This window comes from Harpia harpyja, chromosome 13 (genome assembly GCF_026419915.1).
Source record: "Harpia harpyja isolate bHarHar1 chromosome 13, bHarHar1 primary haplotype, whole genome shotgun sequence".
In the NCBI taxonomy this organism is placed as follows: domain Eukaryota; kingdom Metazoa; phylum Chordata; class Aves; order Accipitriformes; family Accipitridae; genus Harpia; species Harpia harpyja.
In genome coordinates, this window is record NC_068952.1 from 1,073,446 (window position 1) to 1,090,858 (window position 17,413).

The following is a 17,413-nucleotide window of genomic DNA, read 5'->3' on the forward strand; positions in this document are numbered from 1 at the left end:
TGGAGTGGAAGATCCACCTCACACGTGGGGACCCTAACAGCTTCTTCTCTGCAGCAGCTGGAAAAGGAGAGAAGGCTGCTCCCCGACTAGGGCCATCCATGTGGGAAGATGGATGTCTCCTCACAGCTGAATTTTCATCTAGCAGAAAGGGGCAACAACATCCCAAACATCCAAAGCAGGCAGGCTCTGTGTTGGAAGACGACCCAAGCACACACCATCCTGCCTGCCCTGCAGCCTGTTCTGCTACCTGCAGCAAGAAGGTCGCTTTTCCACTCTCCTCATGGCCTTGAGGCAGGGAAAACACTTCCTGAAGGGTACAAAGGTATGAAGAGTGTGTTGGAGAAGTGAAGCCGAAAAGCTGGGTGGCAGGATGGAGTAGCATAAGGGACACTTAAAAATTTGCAGGGTCTAAGCTTGTGATGCTGTTGTTCGTCCTCCAGAAAAGCTTCCTGCCTGCATTTTTAGCACGGAGCTGCAGCTCGCTTAGTGAAGGGCTATAGGCTGCTAATTTCCTTCTCTTTCCTTACTGTATTTCTTCCTTTATCTTAGCCTTTTTTCTTTTCCTTAAAAAAGCAACAAAAGCAAAGAAACAACAAAATCTTCAAAGTAATTCAGTCTGGCAGTCTCAAGATAGCACTGCTAAACTCACCTTGGCAAGCTCCACTCGGTTAAAAGACACATTTGGCAGCTTCTTGCTGCTTTTCTTAAGGAAAGTCTGCCCTTTTTGGTTTGTTAAGCACCTAAAATGCCTGGGTGAGATTACAACGCTATCTTTTAATGATCCCAGTAGAGGCTGATGCTACTTTTTCAAGGCATATACTGCCCATCTTGTAATTGGTAGCAGCCAATTGACATGCAAGTGTCTCATTTGGGGAAAATTGCAAATTAGAATGGTTACGATGCTGCAAATTAGAGAGAGGTAGCACAGCCCATTATTCCCAGTCCTGCTTGTGTGACACAGTGCACTGCCGAGGCTTGAATATCACCGAGACGCTCCGAGTGACGTCTGCAGATCTTCCCTACCTGCAGCGAGAAGCTGTGTGTGAGAGGCTGGGTCTGGTCTGCAGATTCCATGTGGTCACAGGGCTGTGTCAGCCCACAGGAGCCGGGCTGTGGGTGGACATGGCCTTTGCTCACCATCTTGGCTGTCCGTCAAGAAGAAAGAGGAGTCCTTGAAGCTGAAGGGCGATGCTCAGAAGAAAAGAGGATGCGTAGGGTGAGGGCCGGCCACAAAGCTCTTGGCAGCTCAAGCTGTCTGACCCTCTCTGCTAATGCACTCCTCTGCCCACCCCCCAGCCCCTAGATAGTTTAGGCAGCATTTTTCCTCGCTGTCTTTGACTTTTCCGTGCTTTCTTGATCTCCAGATGCCAGAAGGCTGCATAGTATCCCAGGACTGTTCTCCTCATCACAGCACAAAAAGTCACATGCGGTCTGTCGGTAGACAAGGATTGTGTCTCTTTGCCAAATCCTCATGCTGGGAGGTCACGTTCAGTCCTGTGGCCATTGCAACCCCCATTTTGGGGTACAGTCCCTGTTCTATGTGTTTCTCCTTGCTAGACACATGACTTTGCATATTCAAGCCACCTCTGTGTAAGTGGTCCCTGTCCCCCCAGTGACACAGATGTCTTGGTGTGGCAGCCTCATCCTCATCACTCTCTACTGAGCTGCTGGCATTTGCATCACTTGCCAGTTTTATTTGCATCAACTCCCAGAGCACAGCTGAAAGCAGCAAACTATTCTGGGCATAGTCCTGCTCCTCGTGCCACCTCACTAGAGCCGTTCCTGTTTAATGCTGGTTTCCCCTGACTGGTTGCTGCTTGATATCTGTCAGGTAGGCAGTTCTTAATCTGTTTAGTTCGTGCTTTATTGATGCTATATAGTACCATTTTTTTTTAAAACAAATGTCATTTGATACTAAGTCAAAAGCCCTCCGAAGATCTAAGCCTATTACATCTGGACAGTTCCCTTTATCAACCAAATTTGTAATCTCATCACAGAGCGAAATCAGGTTTGTTTGACAAGCCCTATTTTCCATAAAAACAGATTGATTTGCCTTGTTGTATTCCCTTCTTTAATTCTTCAGAGAATGGGTCCTGTATGGAGATTTCTACAACCTTGTCCTGGACTGGCGTTACATATCCCGTTCACTCTGCTTGTGTTTTTGCAACACTGGCAAGACATTACTACCCTCCGAGGCTGCTGCTGTGCTGCTCTGGAAAGACAGAAGTAATTTCTCAGAAACCAGACTCCCAGCTGTGCCTCGGAGCAGGGGAGCAAGGGATCCCATGGGAGACGGTTTGAAGGGCAGAGGAGCTTAGGAAAGGTGACAGGTCTTGAAGGACAGCATCCTCCAGGTGCAAGAATGGGCCATCCCGATATTAAGGACCCACAGGAGACCTCCCACCAAGGCATTAGCAGCCAGGTGGCAGAGTAGGTAATGCTCTTTCTCTGCATCCCCTAACGAGTCCTGTCCCCCCCTTACGACTCCCAGAGATGGATGTCCCCTGGCCCATGGGGCTGATGGCTTGATGACTCTCTTGCGACAGCCCTGGGAGGAACTGGAGCAGGGTGTCATTTGGTGTTCCTTACCAGCCACTCTTCCCCTGTGAGCTGGAGGCAAGATTTTGTCATGTAACCTACAAACTGACACTCAGAAAGACAAACAGACACATCAGGAGGCTGGCTTAGCCAGACAGGGGAGTCATGATCTGACCTGTTTCATGCTCACCAAAAATGGAAAGGGACCGAACTGAAACCAGTTGTTCTGTGGGAAGTGCAAATTCAGGGATGTGTTTTTATAGCGCCGAGTGCCCAGGGGCTTTGGGCTAGGATGTCGATGATGGGTGGTTACTGCGGTATAGACAACTCATGTGACTAGTCTTAAGTTTATAGCTGTCCTTAGGCTCCTGGAGTGGGTGAACCAGAAGAACCCAGATGAAGGTGCTCACTTTGATGGGACCCGAGGCATTAAATACAGCTTCATGCCATCTTTACCTTTGTTACCTGCTCAGAATAAAGCCAAGCCCAACACATTAGCAGTGACAGTGGGAAGCCAGCCTTAAGGAGACCTTCTTCTAAGAGCTGTCAATAAAGATTACCTCTTGTAATGCCTCGCAGGTAATCTGCTTCCCTGCCTGCCTGCTGGACGATAAGACAGCACAGGGAAGATCACAGCGTGTTCAAAAGTAATACCTCGATTACTGCAGACTGCCCACCTGTCTGATGCAAGACAGCTTTGATAAGCAGTATAGGGAGGCTTGGTGAGTCTACATACCCCTCTGTTACTGTCTAGACTTCTTTAAGTTCACCTGTGACCATGTCTTTTTTCCCAGCTTTCCCTGGAAATCCCTTGTTAACCTGACCTATTCCAATGTGCTATTTTGTCCACTTGTGATGTTCTCCTTTTGGATTACTCCCCAAGCCACATGAAAAGCCAGCGTTGGGATAACACCTCCCGGGGCTGAGCAGAGAGGTTGCCTTCCTCACTGTACTGGCAGCGTTTAAAAAGGTGAAGGAGGCTGATGTGCTTGAATGCAGCAGCTCAGATACTGATGCTAGGCACAGCTGCTTTAGTGGAGCTCTTCTCACCCTCCTTATTGTCGCTGACTGCAGTCTCCTGTGACCAGATGTAATGGCTGCAGGGCAGGTAGGTATGTTCATCTTTCAAGCAGGGGAGAGGAAAAAATACTATGGGGGAAATACACTCAGGAGACTGACCAGGGGTGGCTGTCTCCCGTAGAAGAACTTTATACTCTGTGGGTTTTTTTCTCCAAAAGGAGGTCAGGTTTTGCCCATCGTATTTACTGGAATGGTCTTGTATGTTATAACCCTTTCCCACTGCCAGTGGGATGCCAAAATTCCATATCCAGTGTTTGTGAATATTACTGAGAATTGCAGGTCAGCAGTGGCTCCAGCCAGTTAACCCTGTCAGGTACCCATCTACATCCAGGTTTCTTCCCTGGCCTCGTGGAGGGCTTGTAATCCCTCATCCAGCAGAAATCTGTCCTGTGGGAAGAGCGGAGCCAGAGGGAGGGGTTAAAGACTGATGTTCGTGGGTAACACCTTCGAAACAACCTGCCTTCAACATCTGACGTCCTGTTTGTTCATCTTTTGGGTACAATAACTGCAACTTGAGCCACCTTTCCCAAGACTAATTTAGGAAACGGAGCTGCAGGTGAATTAAAATTCCTTGACTGACCTTTTATTTACAGCTCTCTCCAAATCACTAGTCGTCTCTGTTGTTAAATGCTTCGTGCCTGTCTTCAGCCAGCCTTGGTGGCCAAGTACATCAGAGCTGGGTGTCACCACCACAGGAGATGCAGCTTTTCTCCTTAACCCTCAGGCAGTGGGGGGGACGCCTGCAGCAGCCAAGCTGTATTTTGTGTTAATATCCACATCTATATAGATACCTAGATGTCTGTAGTATTCATACTGTATCTACCACCACGTGCGAGCAAACCTGGAGACTGTCCTTGCTTGGGAACGTCCCTCTTCCCCCCCACACATCTGCCACAGCTTTTTACGCTGCTGCCGATGCGCGGTAGCTAATGTCTTCTTTCTTAAGTGCTTTATCTGCTTTAGCGACTCTGACACAGGGTCTGCTCCTCGCCGCGTTCGCATATGGCAGCCGTTACAACCAGGGTGAAAGCCTGGCAGGACTCCAGCTAGCCTGCGTTATCGAAGATATTCCCACCACCTCACCTGGTGCCTCAGCCAGCTCCATTTGGCCCTCGTCTCACAATATTTATCAGCCAAACATCCTTTTCATGTAGCTGGAACTGCTCAGACAGATCTCACGGGAGATGGAAAATTGATATAAATTTCCTCTGAATGAGGCTTAGCTAATTTGCAGCGTCTCTTGGCATCAGAAAGGCATGGTTTAACCAAAACAACCGCAGTTCTGCTTGTTTTCTTGGCAGCGATACTGAGAAACTGGGTAGTGGAGCAACTCCTCGACTGACTTTGCACAGCCAGACCTCTGTGACCTCTCATCAGCGTCAAAGAAAGGTGGGGGAATAGGAGTGTGTTCACAATATACTTTACTGGTTTTTATAATGGAATTGGTTTGACTGGAAGTTTTCACAGCATGTTTGTTTATGTGTTGCATATGAGTAGTAAAGCAGAGGAGGGAAACTTTAGGGTGATGTTTTACAGCAGAGTCTGAGTGACTTTGGAGTCTCTGTTTTCCAGGCTCCTGAGACTGAGGACTAGAGCCTCAAGGTGTCTAAGTGCCGAAGGAGGCTACTACACACTTCTGGAAGTGCCTGCCAGAAGGTTTGCAGCCCAGCTGGACACCTCATCCAGGTAGGCTCTTGACGGACTTCTTTTGATGCTAACGTGCTTAGGAAGTGCTAAAAATACTGCGGCGAAGGGTGCTGCACCTGTTAAGTCCCCACAGCAATCAGAGAGCTGGTTGCTCTTCGCCGCAGGAACGGAGACGGAGGTATCGTTGGGTGCTGTTTGAATCAGCCTCCTGTTGGGAAGGAGACTTCAGTTTCAAACTTCATATTTCTGAAAAGTGTATCTGTGACTCGTGCCTTCAAGCCCTACCTACTATGCTAAGGTATTAAATCCTTGGATCCATCACTATTTTGCTTTTCCTGTATATTTAGAGGAAGATACGGTCCCTACTAAACCCATACACAGCACCAAGCGCTCAGGTCTTGGTGGGCGGTTCTGTCCATGCTCCCCTCTTCTGCTCTCAGTTGTACCAGAAGGTTTTGCAGATTTTCATGCAGTTTGAAGTTTTCCAACAAAATCGTGGTGAACTGTATGATTTCAAGTATCTAAACTTTGAAGACGTATCTAAGACTGAGAACAGGATTACTTGGCATCTCCAAAGTTGGAGAAAGCTTGGTGGGAGCTAGGGAAACATTTTATTTTGGCAGGCTTTTGAGAAGTATAGCTTTTGGGCACAATGGAACACCATGTAGATGACAGAGAAGAAACAGGTAAGGATGCAAAAACTTCTCTTTTTTTATTTTTTTAAAGGATCCGTAGAAGGCAACTTTGACAGTTCCTTTGCCATGCTCTGCTTATTTTGTTTGGCATTTGCTGTTTGTTCATCTTCACTTCAAGCTTTATCGTCAATAACTTCAGTTCCCTGTGTCTTTTTGTTTTTTTTTTTCCTTTAAGAAGCAAAGCGTGAAGGCATCAAGATAAAACCAAACCTCCTTGTCTCAGGAACTTTTGCAGCCCCATATTTTGGAAAACATGACTCCCTAACAGTCCTTTAGCATTTTAGAATAAAATTAAATAACCTAACAAGAGACTTCCATTTGTAGTTTGAAATTAAGTTAGAAAATTAAATGCCACTTTTTGGGCTAGGTTTTCAGCCAGTTTAAACTGCCCCATCAGAGTCAGAGATATGCTAATTAGCAGGAGCTGAAAAGCTCTGTCTCTGCATAAAACCATATAATGCTGTTAGCTGAATTTTTAAACTAACTTTGTACTTTTTGTTTCATTAGCTAAAAATACATACATACATATATATATACACACATACATATATACACAGAAAGAGAGACTTTTTCAAGAGAATAAACTAATTTCTCTGTAGCCTTATCATATTCAGACAAAACCTATGTATCCTAGGAGATAAGAAGATTGCCTCCTATGACTGGCTTTTTACAAAATAGTGTTGGGATGAATAGCCATTATCTTAAAGAGCAAAAACGGTTAGCACGAGTACATGGAAATAAAAATGAGCATTTCAAAGTCCTCTCCAAGTGTGGGCTGTTTTACCTTTGGAATTTGTAGCATTCAGGATATAAGGATGCTCAGAAGCTCCCTGCAGTTTTCACCACAGAGCTGATGGCTGGAGAGTAAGACTGCTCTCCCTGTGTCTGATACTAGATGGTTTACTCAAAATTCCTAGAGCCCCACTATTACCTGGCTGTCTTTAAGCTTCTTTTTTGTTTGTTTTCTCTAAATAATGATACCTTGGGTTCTTAAGTGACCAGATCCAAACCCATACGCAAAGTGATGTTTTTTATTTCTATTAGACTGGCGTGTGTTGCTCACAGGTGGGTACGCAGCAGAGCACCCATCCTGTGGGTTTGGGGTTGGCAGTGCGAAGGCGAGAGACAAAAGGCAGGGAAGAGAGCAGGAACCAGAGCGCGGTGATGGCTACGCAGGGTTTTTAGCAGCAGGTCTGAGCTTCCTTTGGCCGTGCTCAGCACTGCCTGACGTGTGTTAGTGCCTCATCCAAATCGAGACAACTGCAAAGAGCCCCTAGTACTTCAGGTTGGTGGTGGGAGTGTGAAACTGATACAAGCCCCGCTGAGGCTATCTGGAATCTTTAAAGGGACTGAGGTGCTTGTCCCAAGGACAGAATGCAGGCTGTGCCCGTGGTCCTGCTCATCCCCTCTCCTTTTTTCTCCTTATCCTCCTGTGAGCACGGCCCACAAAGCCTCCTCTTCATCCCTTCCTCAGGCTGGGGGTGGGAAATATTGCTTTGTCCTCCTCCCCAAATATGTTTCTCCCCACCTCTGCCTCAGAGGAGGGAAGGCAGAGCAAGTGGAGCCTGTTTGTCCTCCTTCCTGGGGTCGACGAGACGTGGCAGCAAATGGATCTTTTTCTGTACTGCTTTGCTCGAGTGGCTCATGTAATCCAAGAATAGCAGGAAGAACCCAGGCCATGAGGTCCCTGGCTGAGTAGGACAGATGAGCATCTAAATACTGCTCAGTGGCAAATGGCTTTCCAGCTAAGTGGAAGCGGCTCAAGAAATACTCTGTTTTCATAACAGAGGAACATGATTTTATGCAATTATTTTTATCCAAAGGACAAAAAACTTGTTATTGAGAAAACCCCCTCTGAAAACCAAAGAAAACAAGGTATCATGGTTGATGCACACTTGCATGGAGCAAACTATTTCTTGCCAGGCACTTGTATCCTACAGGTATCATGGTTTGAGTGTTTGGCTAGCCAAGCTCCATGCTGGGGCATTCAAAGCTTTCTTGCTGATGCAACCTGTGTCAGCAACAGTGGAGGAAATCAACAGCCACAGAGAAATAAAGAAAAAACTGAATTCTGGAGGCAGGAGACGCTGATACTTCAGGTCCTGCCTGTGTTTGAGCTTTTGAAATTCATAAGGACTCAGCTGACACTCTACAAACAAATGTACGTTTCCCTTCACTCAATTTTTAAATTCTCCAGAGGTAACAAAGGTTGCAAACAGGCAGTTCTTGGTATTAGTTCTATTGTACATGGTGAATGCATGCTGCACTCCCACGCTTGTGCAGAAAAATTGAACAGTCAAAGCAGAATCTAGTTATACACTCCAGATATATCTACTGCTCTGTTCCATATATTCATTACCTGGTATTGTTCCACAGCCACTTTCATCAATAGACATGAACAGTGCAATATACAATAAAGGTAAATTGGTATTCATATGGTTAAGTAGATTTGATAACTCCCTAAGCAAACCATCGATGGAAGTCCTCTGGAAGGGATGAGTTCCCACATTTCTCAGCAGACTGGGTGCAGATGGGGTCCGAGTATTGCAAAGGCTGCCCCATTCCCAGGAGAAGCTGGGAACCTGCTGTAGCTGTTGCTCTGACTTGTGAGTTTGGGTCCAAAAAGCGTGGTTAGGAGGGGAAGCCACTGAACTGTCCCATTCACCCGTGGATGATGGCTTTTCAGCCAGCTTGTCCCATGCATGGGTTTAAATGCAAACCTGAGAAGAGCAGCCTTGCCCCAGGAGGTGTCACAGACTACCTGCAAACCAGCGTGCAAGAGACTCCCACCCACACCATCGTGTGGTCAGCATCTTTGGTTCCACCGAGCCAAAGCACCTCTTCCAGGCTGTCCACGCAGCTGGGAAGTCTCTTATAGCCACCAGCCTTTGCTGCGGTGCTGGACCTGAGCTGGGATGGGAAAGAATGCCTAAATCTTGGTGGATCTCAGGTCTGCTGGCCTCCTGGAGAAGAAGCAATTACCATGAGAGATTTGGTGTTTATAAAGAACAGTGCCTGCCTGGAATTCGGTCATCAAAAACTTTTGCAAAAAGGTAAGTTCTGAAGGAGCACCAAAATAGCTTGCTAGCGAATTACTGAGGAACTCTGGGGGAAGACTGCTGCCCCTGCCCGGTTTTGGTTGGAAGGTGTATGCAGGAATTGGGGGCTGGCTGGTGTTACGTGTTTCAAAGGTCGTACGTGGTCACAGCACCGCTTGCATTGCATGGTAGAAGGTCACACGGCAACTTCTGGTAGAGTGATGATAGGGGTGAGACAGACAAGCTGCTGGATGCATATTTGGCTTTTCCCAGGACTAGCAGGAGCAAGCTGTGAGCCAAGAGAGCTTGGGAACAATCGCTCTGAGTTTCTGCATCAGGTTTTGCCACGAGCGACATCTCAGTACACTTGTCTCGCCTCTGCCTCGGCACCCAGGACCCGTATCTGTCCCAAGTGTCACTGAATGGACAGGCAGCCTTCTGCCAGGTACCTGTGCAAGGCTGGGAAGTGGCAGTAACTCCTGCAACCTAGTCCTGGCCCAAATTTAGACTCATGGGTATTACCTGCCTCCCACAGTTCTTTTGCAAACTACAGCAGACAGGCAAGCAGCCTCGACTCTCAGCACCGGTGGCAATTGCTACTCTTTCTTGTTTTAAAGGACCAATGCCCAGAAGGTCCAAGGGCTCTCGCAGAAACCAGCTGGCTCAGGACTTTAGGCAAATTTGGGCCACTTCTGCTGGGCAACCTGTAATCAGAAGCATATCCCTGGATCCGCTGGCATCGCTCCTGCCTACCCTGCCTGTCTGACAGCTTTTGCCTACCTCTGCAGGGATGCTGCTGCACCCCTCCTTTCTCATGGCTCTGTTTTAGGAACTCAAGTCAAGGAGCGTTACAGGTTTGGAAATTCCTGTCTCTGGAGGCATGTCTGACACGTGTCACTCTACCAGTGCTGCAGCGTTTGCTTTCATCCCTGTATAACTGCAGTTTTGAGCCTCTGTTTGCAGAAATAGTTGTTTTCCTACCGTCAGAGCCCCGAGGGCACTAATAGGCCTTAATGGTGCCGAGCAGGGACCTCCACGCATGCACCCTGCCCATGAGCCAGGAGCCCATTTAAACTCAGGTCTGGGTCCCTGGTCCCTGCCTGAGCTGTGCCGGAGATGTGTCTGCCTCCAGTCCTGTCCCTACGTCCTGGAGGGACGCCTCCTACGTACATGATAGCCTCGTCTCCTACCCCATCTCCTGCTCCAGACAGGGCTCCCTGGAGGGACCCTGGTCCCAGTTCATCCCTTCGCTGTGTCTGGGGCTGTTGATGGGCCACCCTTGGCTCTGTTGGGTGTGCTTTTTCTCAATTCTTCTCCCCATCCCACTGGGATGGGGAGGAGTGAGCGAGCAGCTGCGTGGTGCCTAGTTGCTGGCTAGGATTAAACCACGACACCACGTCAGGAAAAAGTGTGTGGTATCCCTTGCAGACAGACATAAAGGCTCCTCAAAGTTGACAGCTAGAAGAGAAAGGCCAGTGCTCTGGTTTCCCTCCTGGGCTCACATTTAGAAAGTCCATGCCCAATTGTGAATTTGACTGCAGGTTCCTCCTCTCATCCCAGTCAGGTCCCTTAGCGGTCTCTTGGCTTTGCTGCCTGCTCTTCTGGTTCCCTACTGGCACAAACCAGAGAGGAAACCATGCAGTGCCCAGCTCTTCAAGGGCTGACAAAACCAGTAAAATGGGACAAACTTTTCTTTCTTGTTGCCAGTGTTGAAGAGGATATATTTTTAGTGACACCAAAGGCTTTTGTGAACTTGTGATTTTTTTTTTTCTACTTTAAAGGAAAATTAATCAAGGCATCCAAAACCATGCTAGGTTTGATGGCGTCAAAATAAACCAAAAATCATTTCTAGGGGAGTTGGAAGCCAGTTTGAATTTAAAAATCTTCTTTCACTGTAAGGCATTCCAGAACAGCCACAAAATTACAGGTTCAGAGTTGAAACCAAGTATTGTGCCTATTGTCCTGGAGACCTGGGGACGAAGAAGCCCTTGCGCCAGTTAATGCTGGGGGACGCCCAGCTGGAAAGCAGCTGTGCAGACACCTGGGGTGATGGTGGACGCCAAGTTGACCGATTTAGAGCCAGAAAAGTGCCCTTGGGGCAAAGGCGGCTCACTGCCTCCTGGGCTGCAGTAGGCAAAGCATTGGCAAGAGGTGGAGGGAGATGGTCCTTCCCCTCTGCTGTGTCCATCCAGCCCTGGGCTCCCCAGTGCCAGGCAGAGCCGGCCATACTGGAGAGAACTCTCCCCCCAGTGCCCCGCCCACTTTCCGTTGGGCTCGGAATGTTGGTCAGTTGGAGCCCACGGCCACCAGAGACAGCAGCACGGAGCCCTGCTGGCACGCAGGAGCGCTGGGAGGAGGCAGCATCTGGCCGAGCAGCACCGAGCCGGCACCGGCGCCTCGCTCCCCATCCCCGCTGTCGCCGACTGGCCCGCCACCTCGGTCCACGGCGAGGGTCCTCCTCTCCCGGGCAGGATGGGCCAGGCCAACTGCTGCTGCGGCTCCAGGTGGGCTCTCCCTGTGCCTCGGGGGCACGGCCGGGACCCGCGGCGGCGGCGGCCTTTCTCATGCCCGCCGCGCTCTGCTCTGCAGGGAGGCTCTCAGCGACGCCGAGCCGGTGCTGAGCGCGGACGTGCGGCTGACCCGGGGCCGCAAGAGGAGCGAGAGACGCCTTCTCCTCCTCCAGGAGGAACTGGTGATCGCCAAGTTGCAGTAAGACCCTCAGAGCCCAGCTGCCTTTCCCCCATCCCTGGCCCTGGCACCTTGGCACCGGCACCTTGGTGCTGGCTGCGCCCATGGATGTCCGTCCCAAGGGCAGGTGGGGGACAGGGCTCTGCCCGGGGGGACCCCCAGGAGGACACCCCCAGATCACCCCCACGCCTGCCTCTCCTCCCTGCTCTCTGCAGACGCGGCACCACGCTGCGCCCACAGCTCCGCCTGGCCCTGGACCAGCTGTGGGTGCTGAGCGGCGGACAGGAGGCAGCGGGGGAGAAAAAAGAGGAGGAGGAAAGCGGCGATGAGGACATCCTCATCCTCGCCTGGCCCACCGGCTCCTGCGTTGTCGCCTTCGGGTGAGTCGTGGTGCCACGTCCCGTGGCCGGGCAGGAGAGATCCCAACCATGCCCAGAAGAGAAGGGCAAAAGTCCTGCTCTGGCAGGACACGGGGAGCCAGGGCTTGGGCAGCGTCCCTGTCCTGCCCCACGGGGCTTCTTCGTCCTGCATCTGTGTCCTTCCCCACGGGGCAGGGCTGCGCAGGCACACGCCTCTGCCCACGGGCTTTGAAGCAGCACGCCCTGACGCTGGTTCTTCTCTCTTTCTGCAGCTCCCGGGCGCTGAAGGAGCTGTGGGTGGGCACGCTGCTGGGGTAAGCCAAAGGGAGATGCTGTGGGCGCAGCCGGACGGGGGGACACAGCTCCCCAGCTGGGGAGAGGTGCCCCCACGGCTGCTGGCAGCTCTCGGGCAGAGCTGCCTGACAGGAGAGAAGGGGCAGCTTGGGGCTCACCCAGCTCTCTCCCCGTCCCTTCCCCGTGCACAGGACACCAGGAGGAGCAAAGCAAGCCCGGGTGACCCGTCTCCCCTCTGTCAAACCCCTGGAGAAGAAGCTGAGCCGCCACCATGCCGTGAGCGTCTCCCCGGTCTGGGCTCTGTCCCCGAGCCCTGGTCCTCCAGCCGAGCAGCAGAGGCATCGCCACTCACCTTCCTCCGCTCCTTCTCTCTTGCCCAGGGGAGGACATTCAGCGCCAGGAGCCTGGAGAGGCTGATCCAGAGCCAGGCAGAGGTGAGCACGGCTGCCTTTCACCGCCTCTGGCTGTGCCGGCATGTGCGGCCCGTGGGGTGAGGATGTGCGGGAGGGAGGGAGGGTCCCGTGGAGCCACTCGGGGAGCGGAGAGGGTTGGGGAGCCACCAGGAATGCCGGCACATCCTCGCTGGCGGCACTGGGGGGAAACCTGCCGTGTGGGGCAGAGAGCCCCGGAGGGCAGAGGGTCCCAGCTCTGCCGCGCTCAGGCTGCTGGTGCCGGGCGGCAGCTCGCCGGTGGCCCTTTCTGCTGCGGGGATGCTCTCTAAGCGCAGCCTGCTTCTTGCAGGATCATCCCAAGCAAGAGCCACCGACAGCCCCATCTGGGAACAATGCAGATGGACTTTGCCGCTCACCAGGTGAGTTCTGGAAAGAAAGGCAACCTCCTGCAAACGGTTGAGCTGTGCTCACTTGTCCCTTGAGTGTCGCCATGCAGGTGCGGCACCCCAAGGGAGGATGTCACCTGGAGAAGCAAGGGCACCCGCTGGGCAGCGGCCGCTGGACGTGGTTCTGCGGGGACACGGAGCCTCTGCTGCTGCCCACGGCTTGGAGGAGGGCAGGGTGAAGGCTGGGACAGGCTGTCCCGGTGGCACGCCGGCTCTCAGGAGCCTCCGAGATGGAGCCGCTGAGCTGGAGCCGCGGTTCCAGCTGCTGGCTCCCTGCCCGTCCTCACTGCTCAGCACCGTGCTGCAGGCAGGGCAGGGCAGGGCAGGCTCTGCGAGCAGTGGCCTGGCAGTCTCCATTGATGGGATCTTGCTCCGTTTTCAGAAGGAGGGAACAGCAGCAGCAGGAGGAGGAGGAGGAGGATGGGGCTGCCCTGGCCCTTTGCTCATCGGAGGACCCCGGCCGCTGCCCAGGCGCCAGGGCAGGCGGGCTCCGGCTGCAGCAGGGCGCTTTTTGGACAGCCCCTGGCAGCCCTCTGCGGGGAGGACGGCTCCCTGCCCCGGCCCATCCAGGTAAGCCAGCCTGGGCAGGGGGTCCCCAGCCCTCCCTCCGGCTGCTCCAGAGGGGACTGTGCTGTCCCCAGGAGCTCTGGGGATAGGGGATTGGGCTCTTCACCCCCAGACGATGCTTTGGGGGGCAAGGAGCAGGATCTGGGGCGGTGCTTTTGCAAGGCACTGCTGTTGCAAGGCAACTTCTCAGCCAAGCAACTGTCCTCCTGCAGGAGCTGCTGGCTGCCCTGCACCGGGAAGGACCGTCAACAGAAGGGATATTCCGAAGAGCTGCCAGCGGGACAGAATTTCGGGAGCTGCGAGAGGCCCTGGACCGCGGCGCCGACGTCGACCTGGGCAGCCAGCCTGCGCTGCTGCTGGCCGTCATCTTGAAGGTGAGCGCTTCTGACCTGCAGGTGGGAGAGCTCCTGCCTGCCCTGGAATGCTCAGAGGCTCACCTGGAGCCCCTGGCATTGCAGGACTTTCTCCGAAGCATCCCCGCAAAGCTCCTCGTGACAGACCTCTACGAGGACTGGATGGCCGCCATGCAGAAGAGCGGCAAGGAGGAGAAGACTGAAGAGCTGAAAGCGTAAGCGTGGGCAGCAGCCTGCCTGTTGAGGAGGGACTGGTAGAGGCCTGGGACTTGCCTGAAAAGGGACGGTCTCCTTAAAAAGCTGTGTCTTCTGACAGCTTGCTTTTGCTGGGGTGGGCTTAGATTTCGGGGGAGAGGGCATGGACAGGGAGCCTGCCCTTGCCTGGGCTTGGGTGCAATCAGGAGCTAGGAAGGAATGCCATGCTTGCTTCCTGAGGCGCAGGAGCACTGACCGCTGGCCGAGAGCACCTGGAAAGCTGCGCAACCCAGCCGCTGTCTCCCACCTGCCTTGGGCAAGCTTCGGGGACGGCTGCGGGCAACATCTGCTCCGTTAACGTTGAGTTCCTGTTCCCTCAGGGTGGCCGAGAAGTTGCCTGCAGCCAACCTCCTCCTCCTCAAGCGGCTGCTGGCCCTCCTGCGGCACATCAGCCACAACGCCTCCAGCAGCAGAATGAGCGCCAGCAACCTGGCCATCTGCCTTGGGCCAAACCTCCTGAGCCCACCCAACGAGGACCTGCTGCCCCTCCAGGCCATGCTGGAGGTGACTGAGAAGGTACGCTGGATTCAGCAGCCCGCGGCAGCCTTGCCGGCCCATCAGAACTTGGCTGCTCAGAGGTCCCTGGCTGCCTCCTCTCCCCAACAAATGCCGGTGGGGCGGCTGCCTGCGAGAGCAGCCCCACAGCAACAGCCGTCTGCGCAGAGGCGAGGGTCAGCAGTGGGAAAGGCTGCACGATACATTTCCAGGCACCTGGGTTGAGACCAAGGGTTTGATATATGCAGGTGAACGTGCTGGTGTTGTTTATGATTGAACGCTGCGGTGATATCTTTGGGGAGGAGATGGATGGCCGCTCCTGTCCGTCAGCCGGGGAGTCGCCAGCACCCACGGACAGAGCCACAGGTATGAGGAGGAACTGAGGGCTGTCACAGGCTGGGGCTTGGGATACCAGAAACCTCAACAAGACAACTGGTGTAGGGCTTTGGGTGGTTTTTGCTTTCGGTGTGCTTTGCTTCCAAGGCGTCACTGCTGCACATGGTTTTCCTTTCTAGACCTGCATTTGGAAGAGCAGAGCAGCCCTCCAGGCAGAGCAGACCAGGACCAGCAGGCAGAAGCCTTGGTGCACACATCCACCTCTCTGGATGTCTTCAAAGAAGCTGGGGGAGACACGGTGGTGGAGTCTGAAACAGCAGAGGTATGGCAGCTCCATCAGGAGCTACCCTCCTACCCGAGACACGTTATCCCCGTGTTTGTTGAGCTGCCAGAAACGAACTGAGTATCACACACCCGTGTGAACCCTGTGTTCCGAAGTGAGGCCCTTGGAAGAAAGGGCTAATGCAAACCAGCCAAAGGGATCTTCTCTGTAGGGCTAAGGCAGCATTTTGCCAAACAGTCACCTGCTACTCCAGGGTGTCCCTTGCCACCTGCTGACTCTGACATTTCTGTTGTAGGCACCCGTTGCTTTGGCCTCAACCACCCCAGGGACCACAGTAGACTCCCTGGGATGCGCAGAAGAACTAAAGAGCCTTTCAGAGGAAAGAAGGTAAAACGAGTCAGCTTTGGTTAAATCAAAAACTGATTCTAGTTGATCCTGGCTTTACCTACCTAATCCTCCTGTGGGATGGAAAGGTTTGCAGGCTCCCCCCAGGAAAAGGAAAACTCAAAAAAAAGAAAGAGAAAAGAGGTCTGGGCAGAGGAGAAGGAATGCCAACGAGAAAAGAAAAGAAGGAAGACAGAAAGAGATGGGGACATAAAAGAAGCGGGAAGGTCCAGCAGGTCAAGAAGCCCAGGTGTGTACCAGGCTCTGCTGCCCATCTTTCCCAACTCTCAGCGCTGCTCCAAGTCAGTCTAACCCGCTGGCAAGGGACGGTGCTGCGCAGGGCTTGGAAATAACTCCGTGGCCGCTCCCCAGGGGCTCCCCATCGAGCCCTGCTGCGTGGCACGGGGGCCCTGTGCATCTCTGCACGCCCGCAGGTCTCTAAGGGCATTACCCGTGGGGATAAGGCGCCAGAGCCGTCCCCTAGTCGATGCCAGCGACAGCTCTCTCTTCTGGGCTATATGAACAATTCCTCATCAACGGTGTTCCCCAAAGAAAGGGGAACCGAGTCATGCCTAATCCTGCCTTTGTGGGTTTATCAGTGTTCTCTGTCGTTGTAGGTGCCGTTTCCCTGTTACTGGTTGAACCCCTGTGACTCCTGGGCTCGCCCCCCGCCGCAGTTGTTGTTTGCAATAAAATGTTCTTTTCTCTCTTCTGAGCGTGTCTGCCATACGATATTCTGGAGCGGGGAGCTGTTGTTTGGTGATGAACCCTCGGGGAGGAGTCTGGGATCGTGCCTTGCCCCAGCATCCTTGCCGGCGGGCATCAGGGCTGAGTTCAGGTGCTTTAGGAGTGAAACCAAAGCACAGAGGTGCACAGGAGGGTGGAGGTTGGAAGGGACCAGGTCCTCTGGTCCAACCCGCCTGCTCAAGCAGGGTCAACTAGAGCAGGTTGCTCAGGACAATGTGCCCTTGGGTTTTGAATATCACCAAGGACGGAGACTCCACAAACTCCCTGGGCAACCTGTGCCAGTGTTTGACCACCCGGACAGGAAAAAGTTGTTTTCTCATGTGCAGCTGGAGTATTACGTGTTTTAATTTGTCTCTGGTGCTCTAAGTGGGCACTTTTGGGAAGAGCCTGGCTCTCTCATCTTCATTGCCTCCCAGCAGGTTTATATATATATGTATAGAAATAAGACACCCCCACACACACACCCCTAGGATTTCTCTTCTCCCCACTGAAATGTGTCTGCTTAAAAGCACCAGGGAAAAGTCAGGTTCCTTCAGGCTCGTTGTCTTTTGTGTAATGTATGTGTTGATGGTGTGTCCACCATCCTACATAGTGCCTGCAGTGCTGCTCCCCTCTCTGGAAATGGTTCAGAAAGGGAGATGAAGTTACAGACCAGCTTGTGCACAAAGAATAAGCTAACTGGCCTAGATCTGCGAGCTGGGAAAAAAATGGCTGAGTGAAGACATGCCAGGGATATGAAGAATGATGAATGGCAAGGAGAGGCCATAAAGGGACTGGCTTGCATTTCTGCTTCCAGCAAAAGACCCTCCTGTTGTC

At 52.6% G+C, this 17,413-nt stretch overlaps 1 protein-coding gene and 1 long non-coding RNA gene across 2 annotated transcripts; both read left to right on the top strand.

Moving 5' to 3' along the window:
- Positions 1–2,362: 2,362 nt before the first annotated feature.
- On the top strand, positions 2,363–15,433 carry LOC128150420 (T-cell activation Rho GTPase-activating protein-like; the record flags this gene model as incomplete). Its single annotated transcript, XM_052806588.1, has 15 exons — positions 2,363–2,430; positions 2,903–3,044; positions 5,177–5,304; positions 11,588–11,707; positions 11,902–12,066; positions 12,318–12,359; positions 12,531–12,615; positions 12,720–12,773; positions 13,081–13,150; positions 13,560–13,747; positions 13,957–14,118; positions 14,203–14,312; positions 14,673–14,868; positions 15,096–15,213; positions 15,363–15,433. Coding segments are annotated over exons 1-15 (1,719 nt in total), but the record flags the coding sequence as incomplete, so codon positions are not given.
- A 10-nt stretch (positions 15,434–15,443) lies between these two features.
- LOC128150158 (uncharacterized) lies at positions 15,444–16,562 on the top strand. Its single transcript, XR_008237959.1, has 4 exons — positions 15,444–15,505; positions 15,762–15,853; positions 15,940–16,100; positions 16,468–16,562. It is a non-coding gene; the product is annotated as an uncharacterized LOC128150158 (long non-coding RNA).
- Positions 16,563–17,413: the final 851 nt, after the last annotated feature.